Source organism: Oncorhynchus masou, chromosome 15 (assembly GCF_036934945.1).
Source record: "Oncorhynchus masou masou isolate Uvic2021 chromosome 15, UVic_Omas_1.1, whole genome shotgun sequence".
NCBI lineage: Eukaryota > Metazoa > Chordata > Actinopteri > Salmoniformes > Salmonidae > Oncorhynchus > Oncorhynchus masou.
In genome coordinates, this window is record NC_088226.1 from 11,820,016 (window position 1) to 11,836,177 (window position 16,162).

At 41.5% G+C, this 16,162-nt stretch overlaps 3 protein-coding genes across 3 annotated transcripts; 1 reads left to right on the forward strand and 2 right to left on the reverse strand.

Annotated features, from left to right (window-relative positions):
- Positions 1-7,458: 7,458 nt before the first annotated feature.
- LOC135555631 (hemoglobin subunit alpha-4-like) lies at positions 7,459-8,375 on the reverse strand. The gene is made up of 3 exons (XM_064988236.1): positions 8,218-8,375; positions 7,814-8,021; positions 7,459-7,726 (listed from the first exon to the last, which is right to left on the reverse strand). The coding sequence occupies exons 1-3, from the start codon at positions 8,310-8,312 to the stop codon at positions 7,598-7,600; spliced, it is 432 nt and encodes a 143-aa protein (XP_064844308.1). The 5' UTR covers positions 8,313-8,375; the 3' UTR covers positions 7,459-7,597.
- A 2,172-nt stretch (positions 8,376-10,547) lies between these two features.
- On the forward strand, positions 10,548-11,498 carry LOC135555632 (hemoglobin subunit beta). The gene is made up of 3 exons (XM_064988237.1): positions 10,548-10,712; positions 10,889-11,111; positions 11,251-11,498. Exons 1-3 carry the CDS (start codon positions 10,621-10,623, stop codon positions 11,380-11,382), a joined length of 447 nt encoding a protein of 148 aa, XP_064844309.1. The 5' UTR covers positions 10,548-10,620; the 3' UTR covers positions 11,383-11,498.
- Positions 11,499-14,701: 3,203 nt separating this feature from the next.
- Positions 14,702-15,575, reverse strand: LOC135555633 (hemoglobin subunit alpha). The gene is made up of 3 exons (XM_064988238.1): positions 15,431-15,575; positions 15,014-15,221; positions 14,702-14,896 (listed from the first exon to the last, which is right to left on the reverse strand). The coding sequence occupies exons 1-3, from the start codon at positions 15,523-15,525 to the stop codon at positions 14,768-14,770; spliced, it is 432 nt and encodes a 143-aa protein (XP_064844310.1). The 5' UTR covers positions 15,526-15,575; the 3' UTR covers positions 14,702-14,767.
- Between the last annotated feature and the right edge of the window lie 587 nt (positions 15,576-16,162).

Sequence of the window (16,162 nt, forward strand, 5' to 3'; positions counted from 1 at the left end):
AACCACACTACAGGCTGATCCAACTTTGATGTAATGTCCTTAAAACAAGTCAAAATGAGGCTCAGTAGTGTGTGTGGCCTCCACGTGCCTGTATGACCTCCCTACAACGCCTGGGCATGCTCCTGATGAGGTGGCGGATGGTCTCCTGAGAGATCTCCTCCCAGACCTGGAATAAAGCATCCGCCAACTCCTGGACAGTCTGTGTTGCAACGTGGCGTTGGTGGATGGAGCGAGACATGATGTTCCAGATGTGCTCAATTGGATTCAGGTCTGGGGAACGGGCGGCCAGTCCATGGCATCAATGCCTTCCTCTTGCAGGAACTGTTGACACACTCCAGCCACATGAGGTCTAGCATTGTCTTGCATTAGGAGGAACCCAGGGCCAACCGCACCAGCATATGACCTCACAAGGGGTCTGAGGATCTCATCTCGGTACCTAATGGCAGTCAGGCTACCTCTGGCGAGCACATGGAGGGCTGTGCGGCCCCCCAAAGAAATGCCACCTCACACCATGACTGACCCACCGCCAAACAGGTCATGCTGGAGGATGCTGCCGGCAGCAGAAAGTTCTCCACGGCGTCTCCAGACTCTGTCACGTCTGTCACGTGCTCGGGGTAAACCTGCTTTCATCTGTGAAGAGCACAGGGTGCCAGTGGCAAATTTGCCAATCTTGGTGTTCTCTGGCAAATGCCAAACGTCCTGCACGGTGTTGGGCTGTAAGCACAACCCCCACCTGTGGACGTCGGGCCTTCATACCACCCTCATTTGTGGCCTGCTGGAGGTCATTTTGCAGGGCTCTGGCAGTGCTACTCCTGCTCCTCCTTGCACAAAGGCGGAGGTAGCGGTCCTGCTACTGGGTTGTTGCCCTCCTACGGCCTCCTCCACGTCTCCTGATGTACTGGCCTGTCTCCTGGTAGCGCCTCCATGCTCTGGACACTACGCTGACAGACACAGCAAACCGTCTTGCCACAGCTCGCATTGATGTCCCTACCTGGATGAGCTGCACTACCTGAGCCACTTGTGTGGGTTGTGGACTCCGTCTCATGCTACCACTAGAGTGAAAGCACCGCCAGCATTCAAAAGTGACCAAAACATCAGCCAGGAAGCATAGGAACTGAGAAGTGGTCTGTGGTCACCACCTGCAGAACCACTCCTTTATTGGGGGTGTCTTGCTAATTGCCTATCATTTCCACCTGTTGTCTAATCCATTTGCACAACAGCATGTGACATTTATTGTCAATCAGTTGTTGCTTTCTAAGTGGACAGTTTGATTTCACAGAAGTGTGATTGACCTGGAGTTACATTATGTTGTTTAAGTGTTCCCTTTATTTTTTTGAGCAGTGTACATTTCTGCAACCCAGCCTCCTCTAAATGTCAGTGACAGTGTCTATTAAATGTGATTCCTGTATGAACACAATAACTGCCTGTTTTGATTTTAAATATGTCAACATCTTTTTCCTCTTCACTTGGTTACCACAACCATTTATATTCCATGAGATTGTGTTAACATAACCATATTTGTGCTGAGTAATTATAGCCTGTGAACGTGAAGTGTCCCATTTAACACACGTGGCAACTAATGAACATCATTATACCATTTCACAATACATGCTCTAGCTGAACAGTAAAACAGTGTAAAAATGTAAAAAACCCATCCCAAAATAAACAAAGTAACCATGAATACATAACTGTCTTTGATGTTGCAGAAAATAATCTCAATTCAAAATTCCTTATGGTCCATGAGGAGCTTGAAATGCTAACTTAGAAACACTCCCCAGAGTCCCACAACCGCATAGGCTATCTTCATTTGTATAGTAAACGGCATACAATTCAATGTGTATTTTACCTTGTCTCGTCTTTATCTAGGCTAAACACGTTGCTCTAGCAAGAATCTCTCTGCCTCCACGTTGTCCTTCAAAATAATTTTCTTTCCCTTTCAAGAAAATAGCAGGAGCGCTAGGAATGCCAGTGTGTGCCGGACCTTGTGCTCGTGTAGTAGTTTCTTCGCCGTTGCAAACTTCTTCCTCTTCATTGCCAGTTCCTTGAACAAGTCTGGGGGAGAGAGACAGCCTGTGGCCTTCCCACTGAATGCCACCCCTTTCTTTCGCCGCTTTAAGTACCTTTGTCACGGGATGTAGATCATAGGAAGCGGAGGAGAACTGTTTTCGGGGGCCTATTCTCGTCAGGCATCGTTAAAATGTGACGTGTTCGTTAAATTTCGAATTCGTGCCTGTCATCAAATCCGAATCCTTCTGCGATGTTTTTCTGCACACACGAGATTAGTCCACCGCGAGCCTCACTCCCTTCTTTTAGATGAACCAATCTCACCGTATTTTTATTTGATTTATTTAACCTTTATTTAACCAGGTAGGCAAGTTGAGAACAAGTTCTCATTTAGTTCTCAACTGCGACCTGGCAAAGATAAGGCAAAGCAATTCGACACATACAACAACACAGAGTTACAAATGCAGTAAACAAACATACAGTCAATAATACAGTAGAAAAACAAGTCTATATACAATGTGTGCAAATGAGGTGAGATAATGGAGGTAAGGCAATAAATAGGCCATGGTGGCGAAGTAAATACAATATAGCAATTAAACACTGGAATAGTAGATGTGCAGTAGCTGAACGTGCAAAATAGAAACACTGGGGTGCAAAGGAGCAAGATAAATCCATACAGTATGGGATGAGGTAGTTGTTTGGGCTACTAACAGATGGGCTATGTACAGGTGCAGTGATCTTTGAGCTGCTCTTACAGCTGGTGCTTAAAGCTAGTGAGGGAGATGTGTCTCCAGTTTCAGTGATTTTTGTAGTTAGTTCCAGTCATTGGCAGCAGAGAACTGGAAGGAGAGGCGGCCAAAGGAGGAATTGGCTTTGGGGGTGACCAGTGAGATATACCTGTTGGAGCACGTGCTACAGGTGGGTGCTGCTATGGTGATCAGCGAGCTGAGATAAGGCGGGCTTTACCTAGCAGGGTCTTGTAGATGACCTGGAGGCAGTGAGTTTGGCGATGAGTATGAGACAAGGGCCAGCCAACGAGAGAGTACAGGTCGCAGTGGTGAGTAGTATATGGAGCTTTGGTGACAAAACGGATGGCACTGTGATAGACTGCATCCAATTTTCTGAGTAGAGTGTTGGAGGCTAATTCGTAAATGACATCGCCGAAGTCAAAGATCGGTTAGATGGCCAGTTTTACGAGGGTATGTTTGGCAGCATGAGTGAAGGATGCTTTGTTGCAAAGTAGGAAGCCATTTCTAGATTTAATTTTGGATTGGAGATGTTTGATGTGAGTCTCGAAGGAGAGTTTTAAGAGCATGCATTTAGTTTTACTTGTATTTAAGAGCAGTTGGAGGCCGTGGAAGGAGAGTTGCATGGCATTGAAGCTTGTCTGGAGGTGAGTTAACACAGTGTCCAAAGAAGAGCCAGAAGTATACAGAATGGTGTCATCTGCATAGAGAGGTGAGAGACTCACCAGCAGCAAGAGCGACATCATTGATGTATACAGAGAAGAGAGTCGGCCCAAGAATTGAACCCTGTGGCGACCCCATAGAGACTGCCAGAGGCCTGGACAACAGGCCCTCCAATTTGACACACTGAACTCTATCAGAGAAGTAGTTGGTGAACCAGGCGAAGCAATCATTTGAGAAACCAAGGCTGTTGAGTCTGCCAATAAGGAGTTTTATTTTTTATTTTTATTTCATCTTTATTTAACCAGGTAGGCTAGTTGAGAACAAGTTCTCATTTGCAACTGCGACCTGGCCAAGATAAAGCATAGCAATTCGACACATACAACAACACAGTGTTACACATGGAATAAACAAAACATACAGTCAATAATACAGTAGAACAAAATAAAACAAAAAGTCTATATACAGTGAGTGCAAATGAGGTAAGTAAAGGATATAAATAGGCCATGGTGGCTAAGTAATGACAATATAGCAATTAAAACACTGGAATGGTAGATTGGCAGAAGATGAATGTGCAGGTAGAGATACTTGGGTGCAAAGGAGCAAAATAAATAGATAAATACCAGAATGGGGATGAGGTAGGTAGAAAGATGGGCTGTTTACAGATAGGCTAAGTACAGGTGCAGTGATCTGTGTAAAATGCTCTGACAGCTGGTGCTTAAAGCTAGTGAGGGAGATGTGAGTCTCCACCTTCAGAGATTTTTGCGGTGATTGACAGAGTCGAAAGCCTTAGCCAGGCCGATGAATACGGCTGCACAGTATTGTTTCTTATCGATGGCAGTTGTGATATCATTTAGGACCTTGAGCGTGGCTAAGGTGCACCCATGACCAGCTCTGAAACCATATTGCATAGTGGAGAAGGTACGGTGGGATTCGAAATGGTCGGTAATCTGTTTGTTAACTTGGCTTTCGTAGACCTTAGAAAGGCAGGGTAGGATAGATATAGGTCTTTAGCAGTTCGGGTCAAGAGTGTCCCCCCCTTTGAAGAGGGGGATGACCGCAGCTGCTTTCCAATCTTTGGGAATCTCAGACGACACGAAAGAGAGGTTGAACAGGCTAGTAATAGGGGTTGCAACAATTTCGGCAGATAATTTTAGAAAGGGTCAAGATTGTCTTGCCAGGCTGACTTGTAGGGGTCCAGATTTTGCAGTTCTTTTAGAACATCCACTAACTCGATTTACCAGAAGGAGAAATGGGGAGGCTTGGGCGAGTTGATGTGGGGGGTTCAGGGCTGTTGCCCGGAGTAGTGGTAGCCAGGTGGAAAGCATTTTTTGAGTTTGTGTTGTAGGAAGCAAATTTCTGTTTGAAAAAGCTAGCCTTAGCTTCCCTAACTGCCTGTGTATATTGGTTCCTAACTTCCCTAAGAAGTTGCATATCACGTGGGCTGTTCGATGCTAATGCAGAACGCCACAGGATGTTTTTGTGCAGGTCAGGGGCAGTCAGGTCTGAAGAGAACCAAGGGCTATATCTGTTCCTGTTTCTACATTTCTTGAATGGGGCATGCTTATTTAAGATGGTGAGGAAGGCATTTTTAAAGAATAACCAGGCAACCTCTACTGACCCCCCTATGGATTAACCTCTACATCGCCAGAGGAACAGAGGAGGAGAGAATAAGGGTACGGCTAAAAGCTATAAGGGCTGGTCGTCTAGGACATCCGTAACAGAGAGTAAAATGACCAGGTTTCTTGGGGCGATAAAATAGATTCAAGGCATAATGTACAGACAAAGGTATGGTAGGATGTGAATACAGTGGAGGTAAACCTAGGCATTGAGTAATGGTGAGAGAGATATTGTCTCTATAAACATCATTGAAACCAGGTGATGTCATTGCATGTGTGGGTGGTGGAACTGAAGGGTTGGATAAGGTATATTGAGCAGAGCTAGAGGCTCTACCGTGAAAGAGGACAATAAACACTAACCTGAACAGCAGTGGACAAGGCATACTGACATTAAGGAGAGGCATGCTTAGCCGAGTGATCATAAGGGTCCAGTGAGTAGTGAGGTTGGTTGGGGACACGACGATTCAGACAGCTAGCCGGGCCAGGGGTAGCAAGCTAGCAGAAGACAGAGGTCTGTTTATAGCCTCCTTGTGCATTTCCGTCGGTAGATTAGTGGGGTTCCGTGTGGTAGAGGGGACCAATCCAATTGGCAAAATAGTTATAGTGGCCCAAGAAAATTGTCCGATGGACCTATTCAGCTAGCAGCCGATATGCTCTAGACAGCTAACGATTAGTGGGCCATAGTTAGCAGATGGGCATTCAGGTTACGTCGCGACGGAGGGGCCAGTTGAATAACCCCCTCGGGCAGATAACATCGGTAGTCCAGTTGTGAAGGCCCGGTGGGGCTCCGCACCGGCAGTAAAATGGGTCCGGATAGGTGATTGAAGCCCAGGAGTGGCCGATGGAACTCTTCAGCTAGCCGGAAGATGGGCCTAGCATGGGCTAGCTCCGGCTAATTGGTGCTTGCTCTGGGACTGACGTCAGCCCATAGTCACTCGGATAGCAGCTAGCTAGCTGCAAGATCCAGGTGAAAATGTCCAGAGCTTGCGGTAGGAATCCGAGGATATGGATAGAAAATAGATCCGGTATGCTCTGGTTTGAGTCGCGTTGTACATAACTGGTGAGAGCTTTCCGAGCTAAAAGATAGCTGATGACCGCTAGCCGTGGACTAACGTTAGCTAGTAGCTAGTGAGCTGGCTAACTTCTATTGGTGATTTCGGATTCGAGGTAAATAATACTTCAGAAAAAAAACAGATCCGCAACACATTGGGTGAGGCGGGTTGCAGGAGAGTGTTTTGAAGTTGAGTTTTCAGAAAAAATATATAAAAAAGATACGCAAAGAAAAATGTATAAAAGATATATATGGGACAAGACGAGGACAAAAGACGTCTGACTGCTACGCCATCTTGGATTTAGGTATGTATATCTCCTACTTCTGTTCTCAAATTATTCAACACGATTCCACAATTTTTTCACGTGATTCTCATTAGCCTTCTTCAGACGGGAGATGGCATCCTTCACTGTCAAAATCCATCCCTCTGCCCCATCCATCCGCTCTTGTATTGCATCAACTGTTTCCTTCAACTCGGTAGTTGTTGTTTTTATTGTCGAGAAATCTGATGCAACATCCAACAAAATCGTGTTAAATTTCCCATTTACTCAAATAGATCCTAAGGATTTACTGATTTCTCTGTATTTATGTGTTTATCCATGTGTTGGTTGTGATGTTTGGGAGGACTTGCTGTTTGTTTGCTAGCCGATTTGGCCTTCTGTGAATACCGCGTGTTAGCCTTGAATAAGTTTTTATCGTGTGTCGAAATTCCAATAACGCCACTTTAGCGATATGTTTCAAAATGTAAATGATCTTTATATTAAACTGTACTTCAAGTCAATATATTAAGACAAAAATAAAAGTGTATGACGTTGAATTTCAATATTTACATGCTGGTAGGAGCTCTCTGAAATGCTGCCAGCTTTTTGAGCAGTCCCACATGACTTGAATTTGCAAACATTTATAAAACCAGTTTTTGATTTGTCATTATCGGGTATTGTGTGTATATTTATGAGGGGGAAAACGATTTAGTAAATGTTAAAATAAATCTGTAACGTAACAAAATTAGGAAAAAGTAAATGGATCTGAAATATTTCCGAATGCACTGTAAATCACAAGACAATGTGAGCAGGGGCTTCATGCAAAGCAAAATTCTGAGGGGACACAAAATGACTGAGGATGGCTGTGGGGTGGGCCCTAAATTTGAGAATGTTTTTGACAAGCTTGCTTCTATGACTTGATTGATAGCCTGAAATGGCTTATTGGTAGATAGTTATGAGTTTGGGAACCCATCTGAGCTAGCTAAAGCGAGGGGGAAAAAAATATTATTAAAATTATTTCGTTTTTTAAGAAGACAAATATGAGGTACGTGCCCTTCTGCCCCCTATGGATATTGAATGTGAATGTGAGACAACGAAAATGAAAAACAAACACAGAATGAGTTTCATTTAGGTTTATTGTCCGTGTGTCAATATCGGAAGGACATTACGTTTGAGAAACATGGATGAACGTCTAATTCTGATGTAAAACTGTGAGAGCTTGTAGCTCGGATAACAGTTTAGCAGCTGAACTCCAGTTTAGCGGTACTTCTCCGCAAGGGCCAGAGCCAGTTGTTGCAGGAACTTGTCCACGGACAAATGGATCTCGGGGGTGAATTCGGCGGGGAAGTAGGCGGCAACGACCACAATCAGGTTGTGAGCCAGGATCTGCAAAGGAAAATAGATTATTTCACCTTCACACAGGTAAAAATTCAGATTTTTTTTAGTGCTTTTTTTAGTGTATTTTTCTCTTACCTTGAAGTTGGTGGGGTCCACCATCAGCTTGGTGGCGTGCAGTTCACTGAGCTTGGTCAAGAAACCAAAGAGATCGTCCAAGTTGTTAACACATTCATCGATTTGATTCATGATGGTGATGCCGTGCTTCTTCACTGGAGCGGAACCGGGGGCCACGGAAGCCCAGTGGGAGAAGTAGGCCTTGGTCTGGGGGTAGACGACAAGCATCCTGTAGTGGACGTTAGAAATTAGGTGAGACAAAATTCATTTTAAATAATCATTCACACGGTCAGTATCGCGTCCATATTTTTGCTGAGATAGGCTACGCATTCATAGCTTCCATTATAATTGACTGAGGAGTTATGTGTTAATAATTTGAATACATGTTATAGTTTTTAATTTATCATACATCATTATGTAATTACCTGGATAGAGCCTGTTCTCCAATCTCATCGGATTTAGGGAGGATCTTGCCCCAGATGGCCTTCACGTTGGCTTTGTCCTTAGCTGAGAGACTCATAGCTGTCTTGTCCGTTTATCCACTTAAATAACGATGCTGAGAAAAGACGCTTGTGAGCGTAGACTTCTCAGAGGCTGTTTTTATTGAGGCACGAGAGAAGGCACACCCCGATATAATCTCGGCTCCTCCTCTGATTGGGCATCTTTCCAATACATTATTAATGTTTTTTTATATGTTATGGATCTGAGCTAATTCGTATAATGCCCGAAATATGACATTTGCCCATAATCGATTTTGTTTGCAAAAATGCTGTCATAACATTGTATGTATTTATTTCATATAGATTGAACAACAAAGTGTTTTTGAAACACGTTATACCTCAATATTTTCTTTACGGTTGAGGTTTAATCGTACGGTCTAATCTTTCCTATACTCACATGTGATTCTGTACAAAAGGCAGTGTTGGGGAGTAATGGACTGCATGTAATTCAACTAGTAATTAACTACATTTTGCAGTAGCTCGGTGGTAGTTGAACTACATTGAAATCTAGTTAGGGTTTTCAGTAGTTAACTCCTTTTCCCCCCATGTATCAGCCAACTACTGGAACTACACACTACTTTTTCCCCCCATGTATCAGCCAACTACTGGAACTACACACTACTTTTCCCCCCATGTATCAGCTAACTACTGGAACTACACACTACTTTTCCCCCCATGTATCAGCTAACTACTGGAACTACACACTACTTTTCCCCCCATGTATCAGCCAACTACTGGAACTACACACTACTTTTCCCCCCCATGTATCAGCCAACTACTGGAAATACACTACTTTTCCCCCCATGTATCAGCTAACTACTGGAACGACACACTACTTTTCCCCCATGTATCAGCTAACTACTGGAACTACACGCTACTTTTACCCCCATGTAGCAGCTAACTACTGGCACTACACACTACTTATTTTTGAAATATAAAATATAGATGAAGTAGGCATTCATATATTTTTTTGGTGCATTAGACCTGCCTAAGTCTGACTTGAAACATCGTTTTTCTGCTAATAGGTTAAAATAAAATGTCAACATTTTACCTCAAAGTTCTCTGACTTACAATTTTTACTCTATTACATTTCAGATTTACATATGATCATTTTTCACGGAGTACTTTGGATAGTGAACTTATTTTCCATAGTAACTTTATATTTTCTTAAGGGTAGCTTTAGTGTAGCTTAATTTATTCCAGTGTGAAGTAATTGCTAGCTTGGTAAACTATATTTTCAGAGTATCTTCCCCAACACTGACAAATATTTGCAACGTGATTGGATTGGCAACTAGCAACCAAATCAAGACGTGTTGGCTTAGATCCAATTTGGCCTTTGTAGTCAATATTCACAGTTAACACATAAATACCGAGACAAATTATATACCTGATAATCGGAAAGGTTTTGTTTCGATTAAAAAGCGTACCCTAGGCCTATCACTAAACATTGTAACAATATATAGTCTACGAGCATTGTATTTCAGTGGAGCTAAACAAAAAGCTGTGGTTTCATTGAAGGAAATAGGCTGATATCCACATTGAATAGTGTCCAGTTAGAACCCATCATGTAATTCCCCTGATGAAGGCAGATGAAACGACTTTTCACCAACTGACATTTAGATGAATCATTCAAAAAGACCAGAAATATGGAACTATCAAATGGGTGGGTCCGTCTGAATATGAAGATAAAATATATTTCGAGTCATGCTCTTTCTTTAATAGTTTACTCCCAATCTAGGCTTTTCTTTTTTTAAATGAGATCCCAAATAAACACTTACATCAATAATTCACATTTTATAAAGATAATATTGAAATTCAATGTGAATATTACAACGATACATTATAATAGAATTTAGGGCCAAATAAGGTTCTACACTGAGATAATTTGGCATTAAAGTTCCGAACCTTCATTCGTTTGAATAGTGTCAGATATTATTTTGAACTTCACAATATGAATTGGGGTATTAATTCTATTTGCAGTATATAGAGAACATTGAACAGAACAAGGCTATGTCAATTACTAAATGTTGACAAAAATGCCGATGAAGGCTAATCATGGCTTGATAATTCCATCCGTAGTAATTTGAATTTGGCAACGCCTAAATGACCAAGCATTATCTTTAAAAGTGGGATGAAGTTGGCACAATGCCTATATGTGCCACACTCGAGGACCTTGCCCCCGAAGACATTCATCCAATCATTTTCTGTGTTCTGTTCAGGGCGGGGATTCTGAACATCAATAAATTGGACGCTCCATGAGATAAAAACCTCAGGGATCCCTTGTAACATTTTGCAAGTACCAACGGATATCAACAAACAAAGGTCAACATGGTCGACTGGACAGATGCTGAGCGCAGTGCCATCGTAGGCCTGTGGGGAAAGATCAGCGTGGATGAGATCGGACCCCAGGCCCTGGCCAGGTACATTCTTATAATATTTATGTAGATATCATTAAATAATAACACGATAATAGGCTACCTAGGCTAATTAGCACTAATTGCGTAGTAGGACATCCCGGTGTTCACCTTTGGTGCGGTACAGACCATATTGATTGTGAAGTACAATTTTAATGGCAGCCTGTTTAATTTATTTTTAGACTTTTGATCGTGTCTCCATGGACTCAGAGGCACTTTAGCACCTTCGGCAACCTATCCACACCCGCTGCCATCATGGGTAACCCCGCCGTGGCCAAGCACGGAAAGACCGTGATGCACGGACTGGACAGAGCTGTGCAGAACCTGGATGACATCAAGAACACCTATGCTGCACTGAGTGTGATGCACTCCGAGAAACTGCACGTGGATCCCGACAACTTCAGGGTGAGTATTACACTTTAGCAAACTGAAACAAACTACAAAAATAAAAAGACGTATGAATTAAATAGCGTTATGAGCCGATGTAAAGCCTATTCCATTATTACATTCTCCATCTGGTTCCTTTACGGTCCCCTCTCCACAGCTCCTCGCCGACTGCATCACCGTGTGCGTGGCCGCCAAGCTCGGTCCCGCCGTTTTCAGTGCTGATATTCAGGAAGCCTTCCAGAAGTTCCTGGCTGTCGTTGTGTCCGCTCTTGGCAGACAGTACCACTAGAGTATCACTCGACAACATCAATATGGAAGAGAGATGACACTCCAACTCCAGTCTGTTCGGCTGGAACCTGTGCCATAGCTACACGCATTGAAAATAATAAAATACACGTAAAAGCATTTATCTTTTTGAAGTGTTGTTTTTCGATGGAAAATACTCTCCTGCAATTTTCCTGAGGGCAATTGGATTCTAGTTAGGCCCTCAATGGAATCAAACAAGCTGTGTACATCGCCTAGCCTACACATCTTCAAGTTTGAAAATAAATGATTTCCTAAAACGGTTAACACTCTTAACCACTAGTCTACCGGCCTACCATCACATAATGTTTTTTAATTGTAATATGATAGCTACAGTATATTTAATTTGTATTTTCTTTGTTTTAGATATTTAAATATGTATGTCCTTAGAATGACTGAAATCCACGGTCAACAAATGCTTTGACTATTTTTGGACCTAAAAACCCATTTAAGTCAATATTTTTAGCAACATGTTAAACGTCATACCCCAATCATGTGAAATTATTTTCAACACATTAATTGAGTATTCTAACACAATCCATTTAAAATATGATTTTGGAGCCTTGCCCTCACCATCACCGGATTTATCCACAGCAATGTGACAGATAGCAAGGTTTTGCAAAACGAGGGCAACTAATGCAGTGCTATAATCAAACAAATCCGATAAAATACAAAATAGTGCTGTAAGAAGTATTGCGCCCTCGCGAGTGGCGCAGCGGTCTAAGGCACAGCGCAGTGCTAAAGGCGTCACTACAGATCCGGATTCACATGGCTCTTGAACTTTGCCTCGCAGAGTACGTATTGGATTTGGAGCTATGGGGCAAGACTGCAACTACCAATTGGATATAACTCAATTGGAGGGTAAAAAGTAAAATATAGGCCTATATATATTATTTATTGCATCAATTCACTGTCCATCCACTCCTGGCTGAACACTATGTCACAGCCACTAACAACTAACAACCCATATGGCTGAAATCCTTACATCATAAAGCAACATGATACAGTGGTCTCGTTGCTGTAGCACATTCAGAGATCGATTGATAGACAGTAATCTAAAATAATTCATATATTTCAAACGAAAACCACTTTCTGTTTGTCATAGATGGACCAGATTAAAATTAGATGAAAGGTGAATTCCTAATTAGTTCAGGAAGAGTTTTGTGAGACATTCACAGCAATGGGGGAAGACATTTGGATCAAGAGAGACCTTTAGAGAATATGCACATTTTCTCTAACTCTGTATATACAGATATGTATTTTACAGTTATAAGGAAGGTGAAATCTCATAGTTAGTCATTTTATAATTTGATTATACTATATTTAGAAATCATATAAGTAATTTGAAGTCTTATTCATACAGTTTTGTTGAATAGGAAATACATCATATAAATATTTCCTATTTTCGTAATTGTACTGTGATTGTACTGTCAGCCATGTATAACTATTTTTGCCAGAAAGGTGAGATTTTAACATTTCTTGGAGTACGCAGCATTACTATTGTTTATAGCCCTCTCATGATAAATCATTCATTTTGGGGATTATGTAGATGACATTTTAGATTACATTTAGTTACATTTAAGAGTTTTTAAAATGTTTACATTTGAAACATTATTCTAGAATATTCAGATTATGTATTACATATTATAATAGGGTGGCATTTATCCCACCTTTGCATAGGCTTTTAGGGAACTCATACACTTTGAATGTTCAACCTTAACATGTGATAACTATACAACAGAACAGATGAACAAGAATGACATTAACTCCCATGGTGGCTAAACATAATTATCTGAAAACCACAGCCCAAAACTACGTCTCCAATCTTCTGATCTGACCCATTGGGTAATTTAAGCAATAAGGCCCGAGGGCTAAGGGCTGTTCTTATGCAATGCGGAGTGCCTGGGTACAGCCCTTATATTGGCCATATACCACAAACCCCGAGGTGCCTTATTGCTATTATAAACTGGTGACAAACGTAATTAGAGCAGTAAAAATAAACGTTTGGTCATACACGTGGTATAGGGTCTGATATACCACGGCTGTCAGCCAATCAGCATTCAGGTCTTAAACCATCAATTTTAGAAATCTAAGTAACCCAGCACCATCTACAAGTCCATGCTAGGTAAAGCTCCGCCTTATCTCAGTTCACTGGTCACGATGGCAACACCCATCAGTAGCACGCGCTCCAGCAGGTGTATCTCACTGATCATCCCTAAAGCCAACACCTCATTTGGACGCCTTTCGTTCCAGTACTCTGCTGCCTGTGACTGGAACGAATTGCAACAATCCCTGAAGTTGGAGACTTTTATCTCCCTCACCAACTTCAAACATCTGCTATCTGAGCAGCTAACCGATCGCTGCAGCTGTACATAGTCTATTGGTAAATAGCCCACCCATTTTCACCTACCTCATCCCCATACTGTTTATATTTATGTACTTTTCTGCTCTTTTGCACACCAATATCTCTACCTGTACATGACCATCTGATCATTTATCACTCCAGTGTTAATCTGCAAAATTGTAATTATTCGCCTACCTCCTCATGCCTTTTGCACACAATGTATATAGACTCCCCTTTTTTTTCTTTTTTTTCCTACTGTGTTATTGACTTGTTAATTGTTTACTCCATGTGTAACTCTGTGTTGTCTGTTCACACTGCTATGCTTTATCTTGGCCAGGTCGCAGTTGCAAATGAGAACTTGTTCTCAACTAGCCTACCTGGTTAAATAAAGGTGAAATAAAAAATAAATAAAATAAAAAAATAACCCAGCATCAACAACCCAACACTGCTCTTTTTAAAGAAAACAACCTAACTAAGTCACCAAACGCCAGCAGCCCAGCAGTTGGGCCAACCAAACAAAACGTAATTTTGTAGAGTGCACTGGACTTTCAGAATGAGCGTAAATAACGTGTCGCTTTCAAAGTCGAGTCCACTTCCCAACAAGTAAAATACTCAAAATAATCCTAATTTAATATTTCAAATTCATGTGAAATAAATATTATCCATCTCGAGGTTTTCATTGTGCCTATGCTGTCTCTAGTAGTATCCCATTCAGCACCTACTCCACATTCATCAAAATAAATGTTACAGGTATTAGATAGGCTAGACAAAATTATGGGAAACAACATACCGAGCTAGCGCATGGTGGGCCTAAAGCACTATTTAAAAAAAAATGTCTTCATTCCTTTGTCATTCCATTTTTTAACGTGTGAATCTACAGTATTTAGCCTGTTGTATTGCTAACATTGAAATATGACCTTGATGGTGAAATGTGGTGGAATAAGGACACAAACACAGAAAATAACTTAATTCATTGCCCGTTTATTTTATTGTGATAACAACAGAGCAGGAACTGCTGCACTCCAATCTATCTATATTTGTCAGCCAGGGCAGCGGACAAGGCTGCAAGGAATTTATCCACAGCAATGTGCACTTCGGGAGTGAAATCCGCAGGGAAGTGAATAGCCAGGGTCACAAGGATGTTGTGGGATAGAATCTGAAAAGTATATTTTAAAAGTTAATATTGACGAATTAATCCAGCAACATACTTAGAGTTGAAGTTGAGAGTGATATATATATATATATAAAGATAATAAGTTATCTGGGAGCCAACCTTGAAATTGCCAGGGTCAACGCGCAGTTTGAAGGCGTGCAAATCGCTGAGAGCACTCAGTCCTCCGACGAGGTCGTCGATCACTCCGACAGCATTACCAATTGCACCCATGATGGTGCTTCCATGCTTCTTGACTGGGGCAGAGCCGGGGCTCAGGTCTGCCCAGTGGGAGAAGTAGGTCTTAGTCTGGGGGTAGGCGGTCAACATCCTGTAAAAATGAGTTTGTATACCATTTTAGGCGTATTCAGATTCCTTAACTTTTAAGCATTATGCGTGTCTTACTCCTCTCGTCTTCTGTCTACAATGTAATCAAAGTAGTTTACTTATTGTATGTTAAAATGCTTGGTCAGGGCAGGCAATATGCCGCTGTCATTTAAACACAACCAGTCTCATAATTATTTCATTAAGAAGGCTTACCTTCCCAAAGCCTCAGCACCGACGACATCTGCCTTTCCACTAATCTTGCCCCAGAAGGCCTTGACCACAGATTTGTCCTTTGCTGTCAGACTCATTTTGCTCCTTTCTGATTGACCCGTATTAAATATACAATAATTTAACCTGACAAGATGACTGCCTATACAACTAGGCCCCTTTATATTACAGTAGCGTGGGAGACACGCCCAGCTACTAACTAGGGTACACTCCCCCTACACCGCAACCATCTTGGTCAAAATCCAAGAGTAAGAAACGTTATCTTGGCTTTTATCAAATGTTATGTCAGAGGGCTATGTTTGAAATAATATACATCATTAACTTTTTTCGGAAACATTTTCGCCTACGTTTTCGTCTTCTGGCTGTACTGTGAAACAATGTATGGAAATAAATTGTATCAGAACTATTTTACAATTTGTTTGATTGATAAATATAATAATAATACATAATAATAATAATAATAATAATAATTTATTTCGTTGCATAAAACGAACTATTTCTGTATATCATATATTTCCAATAGGCTAATTCTAAAGCTGCTTTTGCAAAAATATAAAAATTAGTTAACTAGTTAATTGGCAATTTAAAATTACAATGCACCTAATAAATTAAATTGTACAAATCAAATCCACCTTCAAAGACCTGCATTCAATTTGAGAATATTTATTCAAGGTGACATATTTGACATGTGTTCAATTAAAGTTCGATATGATCCCC

What these genes read in the sequence shown, in the direction of transcription:
- LOC135555631 (XM_064988236.1), bottom strand. Translation starts at nt 8,312, where the DNA reads ATGAGTCTCTCAGCTAAGGACAAAGCCAACGTGAAGGCCATCTGGGGC. An exon ending in GGAGAACAGGCTCTATCCAG is followed by an intron (nt 8,022 to 8,217) that starts GTAATTACATAA and finishes CGTCCACTACAG; the next exon opens with GATGCTTGTCGTCTACCCCC. An exon ending in TGGACCCCACCAACTTCAAG is followed by an intron (nt 7,727 to 7,813) that starts GTAAGAGAAAAA and finishes TTTCCTTTGCAG; the next exon opens with ATCCTGGCTCACAACCTGAT.
- LOC135555633 (XM_064988238.1), bottom strand. Translation starts at nt 15,525, where the DNA reads ATGAGTCTGACAGCAAAGGACAAATCTGTGGTCAAGGCCTTCTGGGGC. An exon ending in GGTGCTGAGGCTTTGGGAAG is followed by an intron (nt 15,222 to 15,430) that starts GTAAGCCTTCTT and finishes TCATTTTTACAG; the next exon opens with GATGTTGACCGCCTACCCCC. An exon ending in TTGACCCTGGCAATTTCAAG is followed by an intron (nt 14,897 to 15,013) that starts GTTGGCTCCCAG and finishes TATACTTTTCAG; the next exon opens with ATTCTATCCCACAACATCCT.
- LOC135555632 (XM_064988237.1), top strand. Translation starts at nt 10,621, where the DNA reads ATGGTCGACTGGACAGATGCTGAGCGCAGTGCCATCGTAGGCCTGTGG. An exon ending in GGACCCCAGGCCCTGGCCAG is followed by an intron (nt 10,713 to 10,888) that starts GTACATTCTTAT and finishes ATTTATTTTTAG; the next exon opens with ACTTTTGATCGTGTCTCCAT. An exon ending in TGGATCCCGACAACTTCAGG is followed by an intron (nt 11,112 to 11,250) that starts GTGAGTATTACA and finishes CCCTCTCCACAG; the next exon opens with CTCCTCGCCGACTGCATCAC.